Source organism: Mycteria americana, chromosome 10 (genome assembly GCF_035582795.1).
Source record: "Mycteria americana isolate JAX WOST 10 ecotype Jacksonville Zoo and Gardens chromosome 10, USCA_MyAme_1.0, whole genome shotgun sequence".
Classification (NCBI taxonomy): domain Eukaryota; kingdom Metazoa; phylum Chordata; class Aves; order Ciconiiformes; family Ciconiidae; genus Mycteria; species Mycteria americana.
The window spans coordinates 16,661,155-16,682,226 of record NC_134374.1 but is presented as its reverse complement, the minus strand read 5'-3'; the positions used below and the strand labels follow the sequence as shown (position 1 = coordinate 16,682,226).

At 47.8% G+C, this 21,072-nt stretch overlaps 1 protein-coding gene across 6 annotated transcripts in view; it reads right to left on the bottom strand.

The window, feature by feature from the left end:
* Nucleotides 1-21,072, bottom strand: part of DOCK11 (dedicator of cytokinesis 11) — an 86,932-nt gene that overhangs the window by 56,985 nt on the left and 8,875 nt on the right. For all 6 annotated transcript variants that reach the window (XM_075513477.1, XM_075513472.1, XM_075513473.1 and 3 more), the window contains exons 2-10: nucleotides 10,861-10,977; nucleotides 10,546-10,635; nucleotides 9,738-9,820; nucleotides 8,505-8,574; nucleotides 6,170-6,265; nucleotides 2,938-3,072; nucleotides 1,512-1,689; nucleotides 982-1,061; nucleotides 348-431 (exon numbers count right to left, since the gene is read on the bottom strand). In XM_075513477.1, the coding sequence (XP_075369592.1) occupies nucleotides 348-431; nucleotides 982-1,061; nucleotides 1,512-1,689; nucleotides 2,938-3,072; nucleotides 6,170-6,265; nucleotides 8,505-8,574; nucleotides 9,738-9,820; nucleotides 10,546-10,635; nucleotides 10,861-10,977 (933 nt within the window). The remainder of the gene's footprint in view (nucleotides 1-347; nucleotides 432-981; nucleotides 1,062-1,511; nucleotides 1,690-2,937; nucleotides 3,073-6,169; nucleotides 6,266-8,504; nucleotides 8,575-9,737; nucleotides 9,821-10,545; nucleotides 10,636-10,860; nucleotides 10,978-21,072) is intronic.

The following is a 21,072-nucleotide window of genomic DNA, read 5'->3' as shown; positions in this document are numbered from 1 at the left end:
AATACCACTTCTACTGCTTCTGCAACCGTGAGAACCTCCCAGAGGCCCAGATGATGGGTTTGAAATCCAGCAACATCAAGATGCATCACACAGAAGCCAGCAAAGCTGGAGGGAGGCCATGTGCGGCGCTGCTGTGAGTCCTCCTTTATTTATCACCTGAGCATTGAGATCTTGTTCAGCTCTCACTGACAAGGACATGGGCTGCACCTCTGTTCTCCAATCCACTGAAAAACACACTGCCTCTGCAGGCGAACGCTGTGGCCATGCAAGGGAACAGGGGAGGCACAACACCAAGGGAGCTCTTACAGAGAGCAAAACCTCCCATTTGCAAACACGGAAATGTTTACCTGGACTTCTGGGTCAAAAGAAAAGAGGTTTTGTCTTCCATCATTTCTGCTCAATTTGTTCAGCTGATCTGTTTCTCTTCCGTACTAGGACAAAGGAAAGCATTGATATTACTGCCTGGCCACACAGAGGTAAACATTTGTTATTTGGAAAGAATGGAAGCAAAACAAAATAAATATTTTTCAGGTTCCCTTTGTGATACATGAGACAATGCAAAGATGTAGTCACCAATATGGTGCAATGACAGTAAAGCGATGAGGCTCTGCCAAATGAGAAAGCAAACAGAAGCAGACAACCACACTCTGGATCATATAGGAGGCGGCTGCCACCTAACTGCCCCTCAGCCAGGATGGTCATCCCTGCTGAGCAGAAATGAGCAGTACCGGCCACAACGGCCCTTCATTTGCTCTAAGTCTGGTTCTTCCTTAAGGGCCCCACACTTGGAGGGGAGGAACGTGCAGCCTCAAACCATGGAGCTCCATCCATGAGACAGGTAGTGAGATAACAGAGATCCCAGCAGCACTGGGTGCCTGCCCAGCTCCCCCAGAGCTGAAGACACAGGAAGTGGAAAACCCTTTTTATAGACATGGTGGAGAGAACTATGGGCTGGGAGAGCGATCTCTGCGAACACGATACCTTCATCAGCTCCGGATGCATGCTTCTTTCCAGGCTCTCCAGGATGTTCTCTGATTTTCCTTGTGTGCTTGATTCATCATCTGCAAGGACACAAAAACCAGATGGTCAAAACAACTGCAGGAGCACTGTTCTGCCAGAAAGCATCCTGCAATATTTGTTTACAATAGCACAGAAATGGTTTATGGAGACTTTTCCATTCCTCAGGAGTAAGATTTTTCCATACATTACTAGTACCAGAGTGTACTATTACAGCCTGCTAGGTCTTTCCAAAGCAGAACTTCAGTACAGAGCCAATTCTCCTGGAGTCTTGAAACTTTGCCGTGGAGTTCCCATCCAGAGGAAGGGTCACATTTCCCTCCACTTTTATTCCTCAGACTATTGTCTACATTATAGTAAACCCTTTTGCATGATATCGTGTGTCAGCCACAATTCTTGCTATTAATCCAGAAAGAAAAGTATACAGTTCTCCAGGCACACTGCTTGCATCCTGCTGGAGAAGGGTGAAGGTAGGTGTTTATAAATAAACTGACCTTGCACAGATTCTGCAGTGTCTTTCTTCTCTTGCACCGAACTCTCAATATTGCTCTGAATGATCTTTCTCAGAGTTACCAGCCACTCTTCCATCTCCTGCTCAGTTTCAGCTGCGAGATAGTGGCTGTACTTGTCTATTGTTTTGAGTTCAAATGCGTAACGGCGCATTTTAGGACACTGAACAAACAAACAAGAAAGAGCAAGATTTGTATTGCACTTTCCTCAACGACTCAGCACAGTACCTGCCGTAAGGCTCCTCTCTGTGAAAGCATCCTGAACTGAAATATTATGAAATACAATGCAAGCACCCTCCTTGACACAGCGCCTCTCCTGCAGTAATCACAAAGGGCTTCATGGCTGTGATCAAGCAGTATGCAGCTCCGTGGTTGCCAGCTACTCTGAAAGTGGAAGAAAGCCAGACTGAACCACAGACGTTGCACTGAGGAGCAGGAGCAAGCTCCTTCTTCTGTCATCAGACCTTTAATATTTACCCAGAGAAGCTAGAAACTGGGTTTGTCTGACACAGTAAGTAACATTGCACTCCAGGACACTCAGAGGCATCTATCTTAAAAGCAAGTGGTTCAGCGCAACTTTTCTGAGCTCTGCTGGCCTTTAAACAGCATTTTCCAACCAGAAGTCAAGGCAAATCTGATGCAACTTGGGAAGTACATCCTGTACATCACTGAGGCGTGTGCGCTACTGCTTTTACTGTGTTCAGAAAGATAAACGGAAACACACAGCTCTGACTCATCCATGCTGAATCAAACCACCGGAGTAATTTAAGCTGCCCTGTACCAGCTCCACCACACTTGGTGCCTGAAGCTTCTGCAGAGACAGGAGCGGCAGAAGGCGCAGCAGCAATCCACTGCTGCACTTCACTCTCAGCATAACAAAGCAAACCCAGGTTTAAGCCCTGTATGAATACCTACTCCTAAAACCTTACAAGCCCTTTGCAGGTCATAAGTCCCAAAGGGCTGCATGTTTGCATGGACTTATCAGGATGTAACTTAAGAAACAAGAAGCTGGTGCGAGCAGCAAACAGAGGAGGAAGGTGCCCAAGACTAAGTCACACCAATTACTTACTGGCTTCAACCCTCAGGGTGTCTTGGAAGGCACCTGACCTACGATAACCAGGTAAAGGAGATGGACAGCGCAGGGAGAAAGCACATAAGGTAATGATGAAATGCTTCCATTTTACTCCGACAGCAGTTCTTCCACTTGCTGTCTTCCTGGCCAAAAGTATGGCACCCTTATGAAACGCCATGCCTGCCTTTTAATCAGATTAGCTGACAGAGCAAACCAGCTCTGGGTTAGTTTGTAAATCCATGCCTTCACCCGTCGATGGCACAGACCTTGAGAAAGCACGTCTGTCTCGGAACTAGCAATGCAGAAGCCCATGTATGGCTATGCAGAAAGCACACCTACCTGAACAACATCATTGCAAGCGTCCAAGAAAATACAGCCTTTGGATTCTTTTGAAATTTTCTCATCTTTGTAGGAATTAAGAATATAGGAGCCATCGGTGAGTTGTGACAAGTAAAAATACCTCCTCTTGAATACCTGCAAAAGTACAAAGTCTTGCTCATGCAAGTATTCACTCTGTTGTGTATCATACACAGCTACAGTTTTAGTATCTGCCCTCCTGCTATTGAGAAAATACTGTAACAAGAAACACTGATGACCCTAGAGTGTTGCAGATTCACCCCTTTGAGTATGACTTGGTTTTATAAAGAGAGATTTCGTCATCTTTAATTTTAATGTCCTTGTTGTTATTATAAGTTTGCCCATCTAAAGCAAAGCCCCAGGGCTTCCAGCTCGTCTCTCAGCTGGCTCCAGCCTCATTTATCTTTACAAAGTAATGCTGCACAGTAAATTCAGATCAGCACATCGCTTGAAGATTCATCCCACCCTAGAGCAGGTATTTCCAGAGCCTTTTTGATAAAAATCTCAGTTAGAATTACAAAGCAATTCTCCGGAAGACTTTGGAACAGACATGTGGAAATTCCTAGCACTCAAATGCAAGCCAAGGGACACTGTAATCCATTCAACTGCTTGGTTTTTTGTGGGTTTGTTTTTTTTTTTTTTTTTAATACAAACCTATTTTCATGAAGTGGCTTTGGCTTAGTGTTCAGTTCTCACCTCAAAAAGCAGTAAGTTTGGGAGAAGTGTTCCTATGTTTGAGCTACTGATTTTTATGAAACAAAAGCTCTCCAGTATCTCAGAACATCGTCCTTCATGTTTGTCAGCCAAAAGGCATTGACTATAATTCAGGAGAACGTTTTGGCAGCAATTATGGTAGCACCATATGCTGTCAGGTCTGTAAGGAGCAGGCAGGGTGCATTTCACAGTTGCTGGATATCTGTGTTAGGAGAATCACAAAGGAAGCCGGGGCAAGCGGCACTGTGAGTATTTCCACTGTTCTGCATATCTGGAAGATCTATGAATAAACAGCATTTTTCATCCCAGACGGGAGACTACTAGTAATTTCCTGCTCCCATCATTACTGACACTAGCACATGTTCAGTAAAACCACTCCCTTGCACAGAACTGGAAGGGAGCATTGCGCTCTGAACAGTAACCTAAGCCCTCTGAAAGGTAACCTCTGGCATCATTTAGATGAGTAGTTAGCTGTAGAGATGCTCCAAGGGGTGTCGAGCTTTACGTTTTATAAGGCTAACTAAACCTTAGTTCAACAAAGCATAAAAATACATGGGAATCTAAGTATGCTTAGTGTTAAGCCAGCTTAAACACTGATTTAGCACTTCACTGAATCAATCTCAGAAACTTTGGCAGTGGATGCTACAGAAACTCATGATAGATCTCTCTCTTCATATTACAGTGTTGATATCCCTCGTGGGTATGGGATTTCATGCTAAACCATTTGCATCTTCTGAATTCTGTTGAAAAGCGAATGCAGAAGCAAGCAGCAAACACTGTTCCTATGATCTGCCCCCCCTTGTAAGCAGTGCTGTCAGAAGGAACTGTCAGAAAGACTATGATCAATTTGAAATGAATACTATAAACCTAGGAGCAGAGGGAACATCCCCTCTGCTCAGGCTACAGACACCGTTCGTGAGCACTGCAATTGCAGAGGGATGGTAGAGAACTGGCAAAATCCATTTGGGCAGAGATGAAAGAAAGAAAGAGAGAAAATCCTGACACCGTGGTTGTAGCGCAGCACACTGACACGCTGCAAAACAGACAGCAAGAGAGCTGGGCCAAACCAGGGAAGTTCTCTGCAAAGGAAAGGTTATTCTGAAATAAAGGTTGGCAGCTGTAGCCTAATTAAAGTTTGCTCATGGGCTAGCTCTCCACAAAATACACTCTGCACATGCTTAGCAGCAGTGTGAGGTACCAGCATGTCACAGCAACGAAAGAACCAGCACCCAAAAGATGGGTGTGTCTGCTTCTGCGATAGCACAGCAGCCTCTCAAAGTGGTGATAAGGCTGAAGACGTTCAAAGTCCTCCGATTTCTCACACGTGCCTTAGGAGGTGTTTTGTAAGACACAGAAGTGACAAGGACCAGCGCAGAAAATGGCTACTGATTTTCGGTACTTTGATATCTGAGTTTCACGAGAGATTCTGTGGATCTTATTAATTGAACTGAAGCCAGTGTAGTGCAGATAACAACTCTGAAAGGTGGGTCTGAGGTGCTGGGCACTGAGGCCAACAGTACCACAAGAGGCTCAGTCAAGAATGGACCCAAGTAACTGCTTTGAGCATATATGATACCTTCTCCAGAAGTTACAGGAGTAGAAATGGCTTCAACCTTGCTGCTCGGAAAAAGGAGAGCATCAGAAAACCCTCTTCTGTCTATCTCCTTCAAGCTCATGAGTAGTCATTTTAAAACTCAAATTAAAATTTGCCCTATGAACGGTCCTGTTCCACTTCTTATGAAAGCATAACTCATTGAATCAAGCCTCAGAACAACTGAGCTTTTTGAGATTTACTAATATCCTTACAAAGCAGCCTCACTGCAGCCATCCTTCAGCTGCACAGTTGAGCATAACTCCCCGATATTCTCTCTATGCTGTAACAAGGCAGCTGCGTGGTGGAACAACAGATGCGCTCACTGCCACAGCAAAAACCTGTGGTGAAACTATTAAAAACCTCCATTGCAAAATCTAAGCAATGTCACGCTGGATTACACACAGCGGAGAAGAGGAGACAATGCAGCTGTTGCTTCTAGGTCAGTAATGCTCCATCTCCTCAATGATATCACCCCTGCTTTTAAAGCAAAGACTTGTCATTTCAATTTAAAGCTGGCTTCCTTACATATTTCCTACCAGCAAGGAAACTATCAATTCAGAAAGTCTCCTTTGCAGGGCAGCTGCTTCAGTTATTTAAATTGCCTTCATCTTCTGGGCCTCAGCTGCTCATTCAGAAAACGATCGTGGTTTACTAGAACTCGCTTTGCCTTTTTGTTCAGCTTGCCTGCCGTGATTTGAAGTGCATTGGTCTTATATTCTGGGGAGGGAAGGGTCAAAAGCTGTTACCAGACTGGGTTTTCGAGTGCACCTTGGGATACTCTACAAGAGGGACAGATGCCCATCCAAACCCAAACCCACGCGTTGCGCTCCTGCTAGCTTTAGAGATGTGGTCTGAACTTAACCTCATGCCTCGTTCACGATTAACATAATGCTGGATCAAACTCACCTTCATGGTAACAGTGATTGTGCTATTTACATTTGCTTTGTGCAGCCAGCCTTGCTTTATCACACCACCCTTCTGGGAGCACAGGGACGAGGAATCCTGAAAGAGAGCAAAAGATCAGAAAAAGAGGAGGTCAGGTGAACTGCAAAATTCCCCTTGGACACAAGGGATGTGTCCACCCTGGAAAGCAATACAGCAGCTACAGCAATACAGTGACATGTAGAATGTACGTGCAACGTACAGCTACACGTACAGTGTTATCACAAAAAAATTCAGGGTTATCTCTTTCCAAGAAAGAGGCAAAACAGGCTAGTTTGGGCCACCTTTAAACAAGAAAGATTACATCTACGCTGACAGAACTGCACAGCAATTTTGCAATGAGGAAATGCATGTTGGTTCTTAGGCAGTATTTCAAAAACCTGGGGAACAAGGAAGTTTTCAAAATGGTCTTTTTAGAAAGTTGCAAAATGCAGAACTCCAGACTTATTTTGTCATTTCCTTTTGTATAAATCCACTCTCCTTTTTAAATTTAGGCAAAACCATCAAACCCCAATAGCTGAAATGTAGCTATCTGGTTTCACATTTATCAAAACAAAGTTTCAAGTGACCCAGCCAGGCTCTTCTTGGTGTACCAGCTGGGATTTCCATCTTTGCTCCTGTCCTGTGGTCCCAGAAAGGGAGAACGGCTCTCCATCCATACCTGACTGTGACCTCCACTGGGGAGGAGGGAAATGAGATCCCGGACTGATGAAAAAAACCTCACCCTGGGACTTCTAGTGACTCAGCAGCAGAAGTGGACCTGGACTGCCTGTCGATGAGCTGTGAAGGGACTGATTTATATCGTTTCCTGCATCCCAAATGGCAGGTTTTCACTCTTTTCTTGTCAAACTTCCAATGACAAAGTAAATTGCCTAATGCTTTATTTCCTCGGGTAAAACAACCCATGATTTCTCCTTTATAATGGTTCACCTTTTTTTCATCAAGAGATTTCTTTTACTTGAATTTCCATTACATAATTCTAATGTAAACGCTCCATCAGGAAACTGTGACAGAATCCTTTAGATATGGCCATGCCAAAAGAGATAAATGCCAAAATATCTGCCAACACACTGGGAATACTCTTCCACAGCCAACCTCAGTAACTTCACTTGTTTGAGTATTTGGACACTGACCAGAAGAAAAAAGGTCTGCATCAAATTTTGATAGCATATTTTTGTTCTTTTACTTTTTTCAGAGGCAAGCTGATAACATAGTGCACAACTCTGTCTCCAGCCCAGATTAGATATTATTAAAGAGGTAACAGCTCAAGTTAACGATGTAATGCAAACCAACAACACAGCCAAAAAAAGTAAGGCCAAACTTGAAAATACGTTTCCGTTTACAAAGAAGCCATCCCAGCCTAGACCTGAGATGTGCTGGGACATACACAGCAATTGTGAGAAACGTGCATGAAACAGCCCCTTCAAATCTTCAGCTCTGCAAGAAAGAAACTTCTCTTTTCTTCTGTTCTTCTTCCCTTCCCTCTGTAAGTTCTTCAGCAGCAGCATCTTGGTGCCATGCAGATTTTAAATGGTTTGGCTAAACCCTTCCCACTGTAAATGAAAACTTCTTAATGTCACGTGCATGAATTAAGCTTCACATTGTACTTAAGACAGAAACATGCTACCCCTCCCTTTTGTAGAAAATGCTACATGTACAGGGAAACATGGCATCTACATCGTCCAAAATGATGACCAGGTTTGAGATGTCCCAGCTGTCAGAGCCCCAGCGCACCCCCATGGAAGAGCTCCAGGGCTGCAAATCCTCCCTGCAACCAGGTGAGCACAAACATGCCAACTTCCAGAGGAAGCAAAAGCCTCTGAACATTTGCACAGTATATATAGAATGGGACTGACACACTGTGCATATTTGGGTAGAAGTGACTGATTAAGAATTGCAGGTTATGTGGCAGAGCACAGAATTTTTTAAGAGGAGGACCCCGATATTGCAGTGTAGTTGAAAACCAAATTGCCCACTTTTTGTTCCGGACATGAAGAATTTTACTTAGTAATTGTTTGGCTTCCTTTTTTTCTCTTCTGCTGCTGCACTGTTTCAAGTGAAAAAGCCATGAGAAATATTATGCTCAATCTTCCAGACAATTTAGGAGACCCTTGGCTCCAAGAGATTATCTTGTCATACTTTGAAATAAACCACTGTCTCAGTTTTGGTCCCATCTTCACAGTATGAAGCATCTCACCAGAAAACCATTCCTGGGAACTGAATTCTGACTTTGCCTTGTGAAACCTGCTTTCTAACAGATCTTAGAGCAGAATACGTAAAAAAAAATAAATCTCCTTACCTCGTCCTTTTCAAAGTCTTCATCAATTTCAAACACATGGCTTGGAATCTTGTCTGGCCTAAAGGATTTGCTGAAATCACAACACATTTTCATTTTTAATGACTGGGAAACGAGGGTCCTCCGAGCCAGCAGCTGATGCTGGATCCAGAAGCAATAGCCAAACTGCAGACTACAGAGCACAGCAGAACTGTCCTCCTGCAGAAGATAGATTTCAAGAGACCTACAGCCCCTTACAGCTGGAGAAAGCTAACTTCTGAGTGCATTTCATGGAAGTTAAGCACAAGCAGTATGTAATTAGCTTTCTCTGTGTTAGCCGTCTGATTCTGCAGAGTTTTTGCTGACTTGCATCTATGGAACACAGAGATGCAGCAGGCCAGTCTGTCTTCCATCTTGCTAAAAAAGAAGCAAGATCAGACTGCAAGGTTATTCACAAATTTTAATATGGTTTGATCAACACCGTTGCCCCATTGCTGCTTCACTTCCCTGCAAGATCCTCAGAACAGACCCACTTCAGCCAATTAACAAGAAAAAGCATTTAACAAGCTGCCAGCACACGAGCAGCCTGAACAGTGGTCCAGACACGCAGGGAGCGTGGGGAGCGAGAGCAGAGCAGGCGCCACCACTGAGAAAATAACAATCCAGCAGAAATCCGAGATGTACACGCCTGTCTGAAAAACTCGATTAGCTTTGGGGCTGGGATCACTGGCACAGCCCCGCATTTCAGAGCACACAACTCTCCAGCACTGCCAGCATTAATAGCAGTACTACACCACCGGACTGAAGTTGTAAAGCAACATCTCAGTGACAGGGGGGCACAAAGAGGATCTGCTCAGCATGGGAACACCGTGTCTAGCATGCAGAGAACATCAGCCCAGGGGGACAAGGCTCCCAATTTGGGATGAGCAGACACCGCCAACACTATTTATCCTGCCACGGGCCCAGACTGTAGTCCATCCCCATCCTAGATGGGGAGGGCTGTTTGCACGCTGGTGGATAGGATGTGAAGTAATGACCCATGCTGGCAATATTGTCAGCATCTCCCTGACACAGCTGAGTGACAACGGCGTGATAACCCGAACCTCTGGCTCTCTAACCTTCAGAGTGACATACCTCTGGAGGGGAGGCTGCTTGTGGGACAGGCATCAGGAAAGAGGGCAGATTGTTTCTCCTCAGCCTGATCAAACCCCAGTCCTGTGACCCATTATTAGTATTCCAAGGGAGCACGACACTTACCAGGGCAACATCCGAAAGTCTCCTGAGTATTCTTCATACTTGTAGTTTACCACGTGCCAGTCTGAGCTGTAGGTTTTAATGCACTGAAAGGAAAACAATACAGCTCTTTGAAAGCTACACCAAGCAAAACAAAACCATGCACAAGTCTGAAAGGTTACAGACTGCTGGGTGAGGTAAGCACAAGCAGAAAGGGTCCAAACAAGCTGCTTCACTTGTTTGGCATCGCAGTAGAGAATTTCATAAGGAATCTTTTAGCATAGAGACAAAATCACATCACATCTGGCCTGCCACACAGCTACTGATTTTGTATTTACATCGCTCCAAGGCTTTAAAAAAGGAGTAGTGATTTGGGAGGGAACTGTTTTCCAGAAACCACCAATTTTCTGCCCTCGGAAATGTAGTGCCTCTAACTCGACATCGACCATCGCTTGGCATTTAGTTTCACTGCACTTGGAGGGAATGGTCCTAGAGAGCAGCACTTTACCGAACAAACCCGTGGCACTCCGGATGCTCCGGGGAGGCTGTGTAGCCCACCCCCTGCCCTGCTGCACGCCTCGAGCCTTGCTGCTCAGGCAGGCGGTGCAAAGCCACACGCCTTGTCTGCTGCGTACAAAACCCACTGGAAAGAAGCACCGTACAAGAGGCACGTGCGAGAGCTATCTCGTGTGGCCAGCCTGCCAGTGACCGGTGCTTCCCACACAGGAAAAACTAAGTGATCTGCAGCCTCACAGACCAGGAGCTACAGCAGAGCATCTTGCCCAAGGGAGAAAGTGCTGAAGGCAGGCGTTGCGTGGACTTTTGCCCCTACCTCTTTGACGAAGAGACTCTGAGCTTTCTTTAGAGCATCTTCTGGCACTGTAGACTGGACAGTCCTTCTCTGTCGACCGATGACTGAGATCTGCAGGGAAAAGGAGAATATGGTTTCAGTGCAAACTGGGTCTTCAGGGCTTGATACTTGCTTTAAATAAATGTGGTGGGCCCAAATCGCCAGTGGGTCATTTCGGTTTTATGCGTCAGTAATGCAGCCAAAATCAACATGTGGTTAACAGTGGAAATTTTCCAGGGTAAGCAGGACTGGAGATGAGTGAGCCTCAAACATGAGAAACAGCCAGTGCAAACTCACAGATACATCTTCGATCGGAAATATAAGCAGGTCCCGGAGGGGATCACTGTAGATCTGAACTTTGCGTTGAAGGATCACGTTCTCATAGTCCAAGGGTTCAACCACTTTGGTTTTCTCCTGCAGGAAAAAGAGAAGATGACAAAATTTACATATATATAATATATAAAATAACCAACATCTTGTGCTTAATTTAGCCTGACAATTTCAAACCGTGTTACCAATGGGCTGCTCGTTAATTCAGCAATCACTGAATCACTCATGTGATGCAGGTAACCACCGATGTGCATGTTTTGCAGAGAGAGAAGCAAGGGGTTAAGTTATTTGTGCCTGGTAATAAGTTATGGGAAGAAACAAAGCACTGTGCTGCTCTGGTCCAAGCACAGTCTCTGATTTCTTAATGGAGCAAGAAATCCTCCTGGACAGGCCACAGCTTTAACAGCTGCAAGCTTCAGCGTCTTTATGTATGAGCAGCTCATCCGTATAGCTCAGAAGAAATACAGCCCCCCACACTGGCTCCACTCGGCTCGAAGCTGGTTTTGCTAGAGGAGCTGATGAGAGTTGTGCTCTCTCTGGAAACACGCTGCCGGCGAGATGAGAGCAAGCCGGCTGCTACGACCTCCAGAGCAGGAATCTTGCCCCGTGGAAGGAAGAGAGGCATCCCTCTGGAAAGGCAGGAAAACCCTCTCCATAAATTACACCTCAGCCACAGCCGAAGGCTGGAAAAATCTGGGGCCTGGTTTTGCTCTGACTTATGTTTCTGGGAAGCAAAATGAACTTCTCCAAAATCCCTCGAGTCACGAGTAAAAACTATTAGGAGAATGCCACTATGTTGGCTATTGCAGTATTTTTGTCCGTGTTACAAGTCTAGAGAACAGAACTTAAAAAAACGTGAGAAAAACACAAGCTTCTGAAGTAGGAAGATGTCATCCTAGCTGCCCAGTCCTAGACTTTAGATTTCATAAGGAAGAGTCAGGCACTTAGCACTGCAGTTCTGAAAATTAAACTTTAGACCAAAAGCAAACTCATGACTCTGTGTATGAATGGTCATAATAAAAGGGGAAGCAAATTCAGATACATCAACTTTGCCTTGTTTTGAATCTTGACTAAAAGGCTGTTGATGCCTGGCCGTGCCATGGACAGTGTTTATGAAACCCTTCCAGCAGCCTCGTGATGCCTGGATGGCACACGCCTCTGGCAATAACACCCTTGCAGGATGGCGTGTTTGAGCTCTCCACCCTCAGAAGAGGAACATCGGATGCCTCCCCATCGGTAGCAAACTTTACCCCCCAGCTGAATGGTTTTGCCAGAATGAACTATTCACATAGCACGATCCCCGAGTTAAAAACGAGACCAGTACAAGGTCTCTCACTGAAGACAGCAAAACCTGCAGCCTGAGAAAATGAGTCCAAAATGAGGATCAAAAGCTCAGCACCATGTAACACCACGGGGTAAACTGCTGCACCACCAAGCGTCCAAACAGCCCAATACTGCCTATGACGTGTGAGATAAGCCAAAAAATCAATATTGCTCTTCCAAAAACAGTCATAGCCAAAGGGTCTCTGTATAGCTGTGCCTTTGGCTCCTGAGTCTCTGGGATGCATTAAGTAATGTTTTCAAGCCCTTTGCAGCAAATGTGAGCCAGGGTTTGCTTTAATGACAGCTGAGCGTCTCCTGCATTGAAGTGGAGCTGGTGCTGGGACTTTGGGGAGGCAGTTGTCACGCAAGGGGGTAATGGCCCCAGGCAAGAGCTATTTGGGGATGGTCATATTTTAATCTTGTTTTAATATTTTTCTGAAATGTTGCAGATAATATTTGTATGGTGATACCTTCTCAGACACCAGCACCTTTAAAAAAAAAAATCAAAGAATTGAAAAAAAAATTCCTTTTTTGCCATACTCTGGTACATGCTAAAAAAAGAATAAAAATCCAGGGTCTGTAGCAGACCTGGATGGTCCATTGGGCTGGAGCAGCGAAGGCAGTCGCCTCTCTTAGGCTGCCTCTGGCTTCTCTCACCCAAAGGACCAGCCCCACCGAGCAGAGGCCATTCCTCTGTCCCAGGTGCATGACTGGTGAGCTTTTAATACATTCAGAAAGCAAAACTGAGATGAAAGCTTTTCCCCACAGCACTTCAGAAATGCAAGGCGGGTACCTTTCACACCGTGTTTCCCAGGACTGCATCCCAGCAGCAGAACAACATCTCAGCATCTCTCTAATGGAGGACAGCACAGAGCCTATGTGCAATTAAGGCCTGTTTTACTAATATAAGCGACGCCTGGGTCCCATGCAGAGCAATTGCTCTGGGCAGAGCAATTTCTGCACAGCCTTTTGCCGAGCACCCGCTCTGCCGTGCTTCTGACTGTGCACAAAGAAGCTCTTACTCTTGGCTGGGGAAAATATACCTCCTGCCCCAGGCAGTTTTGCATTCAAAATGTCTATTTTCCATGCTGCAGGAATCCAGCATGGATTAGCTCAGATATCTGAAGCAGTTCCCTCTTAATCGCTCCCTGGAAACTTTGCTTCACTGCTCGCACGGTCCTGAAAGAAACCTCACAAGCCTCAGTGCCGTGTTAGCACCAGCAGAAGCACTGCAGCCACTGCGGGAGAAGCCCACCAGACCACTGGGGGGAAAGACAAAGGCCACTCGGCAGAGAGCCCACGCTGTGTGCCAGAGTGGCCGGGCACTGCTGCCCGGCTCCCCTGGCCACGGGGGACGTGGGGCATGGGGTGACAAAGGCTGCCAGCCCCAGTGCTGCGTGCTGCCAGCCTCACTGCAGGTGGAGTGCCTCTGGCTCCTGCATCCAGGAGCCGAGCTGCACGGGAATCTCATAAAAAAGAAGAGAGACCATCTGAAAAATAGGAGTCCCAAAAACCCAACAGGTAGACGGAGAAAAGGAACCCATTCCCTCTCAGTTAATCTCATGCTCTTTAAATGCTTAATTGAATTTGGTTAATCATCTGAAACACTGGTCTTATTTCAGGATAACACTACGCGCTTCTGAAAATTTGCCAAGCTTTGCAAATTAATGTGAATTAACAGGACATTCATGAGCTGCTCTCCCATTTGCAGGTCTGGGGCCAGGCATCCCCAAAGCTCAGTCACTCCACAAGACCAGGCAGGACCCTATGGACCAGGCGTACGGCTCTCTGCCAACCCATCCAATTTACTTTTCTCACTGCTAATCACTGCAGCAATCCCAGCAAAACTCAGCAGCCTAAGCTGGTTAAAGCAGTGCCATGAGCCCGAGCTCCGCTTACACCAGCTCCCCGTCTCACCTCGCCCCGGCAGCAGCTGTAACGGTAAATTAGATTCCCTCTAAGAGCCTTTCACATCGCTATGGCATTAAATAGTGGCTTTGGGTACACAGAACTTGGGCCTTCCGATGACACAACATTTTTAGTCCTTTTTTATTTTGCAATGTGGTCCTGAAACTGGGACTCTGTTTCTAAAGTTGTTCTTTTTAAAAGTTGGGGTTTTGATAACATTTCTTTTCTAGCTTTGACATCTCTGGTGACCAGCAAGACAAAGTCCTGGCAGTGACCCTTGTGGGATTCGATGACAATTAAAGGGTAAGGACTGAAAAGGATCCCACATCCTCACATGAGAGGCTTCAAAACCCGTACAGCACTGCCCACCACAGATATGAAAAAGCTCCTTAAAATAACTCACTGCAGCCCTTCCACTCTTGTGGATTTAGTGATATTGGACAAAACGTGTTGTGCAGGCTGGTGCTGTGATCTGTATCCCGTGAGGCCGTGCTGAGTCCCGGGACAGGCGGCCAACGACCCAGGGAGCTCCAGGGGGTGAGGGACACGTGCCTGCAGGGCTGCAGAGAGCTGTCACCCAGATGGGCTTTGCAGCACCCGCAGACAGGCATTTCTCCTCCACGGCCGTTAGAAATGCAGTCCCTAGAGCTCTCCTTACCCAAGCTGTGCGATTTCCCTGTTTCAGCACACAGCAGCCCTTCATCACTTGCAGCACGGCGTTACGCCGGCCGTGCTCGCACCCAGCACGATGCAGCCAGGCTGTCACAGGCCACGACAGGAACCACAGCAATGTCTCTAAAGTGAAGCCAAAAGATGTAGGTCAAGCTGTTTGCGAGCAAAGCAGCTGCTCACGAAAGGGTGTGCCCTGTCCCCTGCCTGCCATCGAGGAAACACAGACTGCTTCGTCCATCCCAAACCATGCTGGCTGCCCAGCAGGGCCAGGCATGCCCATGGCCCTGCAAGCAGACCTGCGGAGTAAGGAGGGAGCCATCACAAATATTTGTTGCCCTTTGGCCCACCCTAGTGACCAGTGTCTCAGCAGGGCTGGAGGCTTTCAGCTTTAAGCCCTGAAAATCAGATTTCAAAGTCTTAGTTTTTCTGACGATCTTGGTTAAAGCACACACCTCCCGGCATCCAGGGCTCAGCCTCGCACTGCCCGGTGCTGTCACAACAGCAGATGGCACTCACCAAAGTCATTACGAAAGCAGAGGAAAAACTATTACACTAAAGCAATTAGAGTCTTAGAAACCACAAATTCCTCCACAGGGAAAGCCAATATCCAAGTACAAAGAAATGCTGCCAGTCCAGCAACAAAATCAACCCATTTCTGCAGGAAAAAACGTGCAGTGCTCTCAAAGCAATCCTGTTCTCCCGCATACACGCAGCAGCTGTTTACCCAGGGCAGGCAGGCGGGTGCACTGCGATGCTCCTCGGGTTCCTCTGACCGTTTGCACAACAGCAGTGTGGGCAGGTTGGGGTGCGCTGCCTTCTCCCGCAGCCCCCGCCGCTGCAGCACCCCGAGCGCACCCGGCAGCAGCTCCCAGCCCAAAGCACCGCGGCCCACTGCACGGGGATCAAAATCAAGCCTGTGGGAAACACCTCATAGGGGAAAAACCGTAAACATGATTTTAAACAAAGATAACAGGAGAGCAGTGTACCCTCCCGGATAAGCCCACTCACCTCTCTTAAAAAAAACACTGGTTCAAGCCCTGCACACCAGCCTGTTCCCAAAACCACACACCGCTCTTTCTGTCCCTCTGCTTCTGCCCCGAGACTGCTGCTCCCCTGAGCAGGGGCCGTGCGGAGCACGGGGCCATGGGGAGCACGGGGCCATGCGGAGCACGGGGAAGAGGGTTGCCGGCCGTGCTTGAGCCCCCATCCAGGCTGAGTCACAACGCTCCCCTTGGACAACGGCACAGGCAAAACAACAGCCTATCTATTAGAGTATTGACTCTCCACCAACAAGCAAGTTGGCTGGCATTTCAACAGGAAATTCAATGAAATGACTTCAACAGAAACATGCCCACAAACACCAACGCAAGGCTCTGCCTTTGGCCAAGTGCGAGCACAAAGAGCCCGGCACAAGGAAAACCCCAAGTAAAGGTCCTCATCCTCAGTGCCCTGCTTGTCCTACCGCCCTCTGCCAGCCCGAGCACAAACCCCCACTGCAGAGAAACCACCAGGGAGAGTCTGAAGGAAAGGTTTAGCAAGGGAATTGCCCATTAACCAAGAGGGGGGAATCTTAAAAAGTCAGATTAAATTGTCACCTTTCTGTATCCATTTGCAAAGCTTACAAAATTCCTTACATTTGCTTGTTGTGAACAAAGGTTCACAATGACAGCTGGAGATACCCATGTGGGGAAGTATGGGAAAGGCCATCTCTATTTTAAACTTTTATTGCCTGAAAAACAATAGCCACCTGTCTTTAGTGTCCTGCGTTGTACACCATACAAAGGTGCCAATGTTTTTATTATATGATTAATGTTTTTCTGAGATCTTTTTCTCCCAGAATGACAACAGGTATAATCCAAGTGATGTGAATGTACAGAAAGCGAAGGAAAAATGTTTCATTCGAGGAGTTTTTTAAAACAGTGGCCAAAGGAAAACTATCAGAAAGCTTTTGTACTTTCAGTCCTTTCAGGCTGGCTCTCATTTAAAATAATATCCAGAGAAAAAAATGGCAAACCCGGCTGGTTTGGCTCCGCTTTAACCCATTTGCTCGTCCCTTTGCGTTGACACGAGCCCCATGTCAGCTGCCAGAGCACGTTTCCCATTGCACAGCGGAAGCCAAGCCCAGAGCAACCCCCAGCCCGGCGCAAGAGCTGCTCCGTGCTCGACTTTCGCTTCTCACGGCGCTAACGGCCAGCACACACACAGACGTGCTGCTCCACCTCCGCCCGGCACAGCCGGCCCTGCAACGCTTCCTCCCCGCTTTCCACTGAAAAACTTGCGGGTTTGGCAGCACCCGGGACATGGTGTTTTCTCACTTCCTCAGAAATGAAGATCTACCCAGTGCACGCATCCACGCTCACAAAGCAGCTAGAGAGACACAAGTGATCCGAATGTTAAAAGTGATGGTCCTTTAGCTAAAGAAAGAAGAGGAAATAGCACCAACCACATGTACATGTAGATGCATTGCCTCAGACTGTACAACTGTTCCCCAAAATTTAGTGCGCATTTTACAGCCTATCTATTTACTGCCTCATCTGTTGCAACCCTGTAATACACTTACGTGGAAAGCCTGGCAAAGCCTGAATTTTTCAACAAATCCTAAAGGACCAAGTAGGTGAAATACACAGAAAATAGGAGGCAAAGTCAATCTGGGGTCTTGATTAAAAGCTAAAGGGGGAAAAAAATGGAAGCGTACAACCACCCTTGGGACATACTAGTCACGGTCACATCACTTCTGAGACGCCAACAGCCCAGGGCAGAGAGGGACCACTTCCCACCGCAATGCGCAATCTGGAAATGCAAAGATAGCTCGCAGACAGTGAAGAGAGCTCCCCATTTTTTATTTTGCTCATGAAAGCTGACAGTACATGGGAGAATTTAAATGGCGCCTGGAAATTGAGAACATTCACTTGGCAACCTGTACGGGCACATGGAACTGAGGAATTTCTATCCATAGAAAGACTTTTCCAAAGCCAGGGATTCAAAGATCTCAGGTCAGGGCTTTCTCAAATTGTGGTTTTTAACAGCTTTTTTTTTTTTTTTAATAGCACATTGTGACTCTTCACTTTTTCTGCCCCCGGTTCCTGCACTGCTGTCTGATCCCATTTACACGCTCTAACTCAAGCTTGCAGGAAGGCTACAGAGCTTCGTTTAAAAAAGCCGAGATTCACACATAATTCATCATTCCAGGAACCTGGGCATAAGAAAGAACAATGAAAAGTGAGAAACCCTGAGCTTGGCTATCCAGTGCCTGGAACCACCCTAACCCTGTGCAAAGCCAGAATAAAGTCTCTGCCCCAAAGACTTTGCGTTCAAAAGCACAGAAGAGAGGGCAGAGGTGGAAAGAGAAATGGGGGAGGAAGGGCAAACAGGGAGACAGTGTGAGTCAGCACACATGGCAGCAGTCACAACACGACGCAGCCCTGCCACTGCCAAGGTCTGTGGGCTTCTCAGCAAAGCCCCATTTTGGGAGGAAATCAGAAGGGAGGCAATGAAGCAGGAGATGGGGAGCTTGATGAAGCAGGTGATGGGGAGCTTGCGCCCCTAAGCCTGCTGCAAACCCAGCACTCAGCTGGATGTAACAGCAGAGCCCAGGGCAAGATGCAGAGATGGGCTATGGTAAAACCACAAGGATGAAAAATAGTCAATAAAGCTGGGTATGAGCAGGCCAAGACTATTTTTATATTGGCCAGAGAGAATGAAGTTTAAAAACACAAGAGGAATGCCCAGACAGGAATCCTGTCTGTGCTGAAAGGACAAAAACACTGAGCTTGAGACCATGGGGGAAATGTCTGCAACTGGGACAGGGGAGAGAGACGGGCTGCAGGACAGACACACAAAGACACCGAGCATTTTCTGCAATGCCAAGGGAGGAAAACCTCCTGAGGAGGAGCAGGGGAAGCAGGGAGAGAGCAGGGTGTCAGAAGCTGGTCCAAGGTGGTGCAGGGGCAGGTGGGATGGGGGATGCAGGTTTTGCTCAGCTGGGGATGGGGCCGTGCTGGAGGCAAGCGTGAGCGCAGAGGCGATGTCATGGGAAGCGGGGCTTGTGGAAAGGCTGGGGCTGTGCAGCTGTGAGAGGCGGGAGATGGGGGCAGGGAGGCCAAGAGGGGATGGCGGAGTGGGTGTGCGCTGCAGACAGGAGAGAGGAGCCCCGTGGGGAAGGAAGGGAAGAAGGATGAGCTGAGGAAAAGGGGCCTGACAGGGCGAGATGGGGTGCCAACATGGCTCAGAGCAACACTCTACACAGCTCTCCTGCAGGCAGCGGGCGAGCAACCTCCGAAACAGCTCCAATGTGCCTGCCCAGCGGGTGCTGCCTGCTGCCTTGCAGTCCGTCCTGCACCCCACTCCCTGCTCACCCAAAACCTGCAACCCAGAGCAAAGCTGGCAGCACGGCCTTACATGGATGCTCACAGTGCATGGGTGCATGTGGATACTCTGTGGCCCAGAGCAGAAGAAGGAAAGCAGGACACAGGCTTACATGGGCCAGACCAACACACGGGAGCAGATCTATGGCACACCAGCCCTCCCAGGGCTCTCCTCTCCCAGCAGCAAACAGATTCTCCTTCGGACGGCGCGGGTTCCCCAACGAGTTGTTAGGTGGTGCCTTCAGCAGGGTACCCCAGCACCTCCTTTTCCCCTGCAGTTCCTATACCCTGGAAAGAAATGTTTCCCCAGCTGCGGTCCAGGCAAGCAGGCTCTCCCTTCCCCAGTCCCCAGCACTCCCGCAGCGAGCTGCAGGACTCACTTTGTCTCTTTTAAACCCGCAGGCGGGTACACGGGGCTAAGGGTGCCCAGAGGCTGGACAGCAGGAGACACAGCTGCAAGTGCATCATTTCCAGGGTCTCATTAGATGGGGGTCTGCGTGAAAGCCGCCACGCTCCCATCTCCATACAGGAGTTATGTGCCAGTCTGCACCACACTCAGCTCTGAAACACAGTACAGAGAGTACAAGGCTGTTGTACCCCTCTCTCCTCCTGCTCTGTGTTAAATGGAGATGGCTGTGTCTGACAGGAGTTCTCAGAGAAATAAAAAGCCACCACAGTGGGGAAGGGGAGGATGGGTGCACAGTTCTGGCACCCTGCAAGAAAGCACTTGCAGTGAAAATGACTCACGCTTTCCATCTGAAAGTGTGCAGCAAGATTCTGCCTCCTCTCCTGTGCTTCCTCCACCCCACTCAAGTCCTGTGCAAAAGCATCTCACCGACCCACACCTCTCTCCTCCTGCCTTGATGGCCCCGGGGGGCAGCAGAACCTCATCTGAGCACTACGAAGGGCAGACTGGGTTCTGGGTATTTTGTAACTTGGATGTCTCCTTTTTCATTGTAATGCCCAATTCTCTAGTGACAAAGCAAGTGTTTGCAGTTACCAGCACTGTCTCCCAGCGTGGCGCAGCATCGGTGCAAGACACCAGCTTGGGAGAAGGCTTGAAGAAACAGTCAAAAAGTTGATGTCAGTGTAGACATACAAACATTTACCTGTCATTACTACTTAGGGCTGGCAAATAAAACTGTCAGGCCTTGAAACGTCTTCAAATTGGCTTAGAAATTACAGAAAGTCAGGATAATCAGTGTATGGCTTTTCATTTCCCTTCCACTTATTTAGGAGAACTAGACTCCACGCTTCACAGCCTTCAGCAGATCACATTTTGAAACGAGGGCCAGGAACGCTGTTTTTTCCTGAAAGCTTGAGATTCTTGCATAATCACTTAAGCAAAGGAAACAGCCGTCAGAAAGAAGCTGCATTGCAATGAAGCAGTGAGAGTTCACAGCCAACCTGGGAGTGGCCCAGTGCTGCCGCTCCAGCCCACGCTCCAGCCCACGCTCCAGCCCACGCACGCTTCACCTTCACACATCACCTCTGAAAATGATGCCCTGAACAAGTGCAGAGTCACCCTGAGCAAGTGCAGTAAGAAAAGCATCGTTGGAGGCAAGCGGTAGCTGGGGGCATGGCCCGTATCTGGCATAAGCACACACTCGAGGTGATCCAGCACCATTCCTCCACAGGTAGGGCAAGCATCTGACACTGCTTTCAGTACCCTTGTCCCGTGTGTGCACGGAGGGACGCTGGGTGATCCTGACCTTCCTCAGGATCACCAAGTGCTCCTGTGTGAGAGACACCAGTGACGGGTGGGTACAGACTGCCATGGCATCTCCAGTCCCCAGACACAACACCTGAAGTCCCGCATGTCCCTGCCTGCACAGGTTCATCCTGGCTCAAATCCAGCCCTTCGGCACGAGGAGCAGAGGGAGGGATCAGTGTGGCTCCACGTCAATGGAGC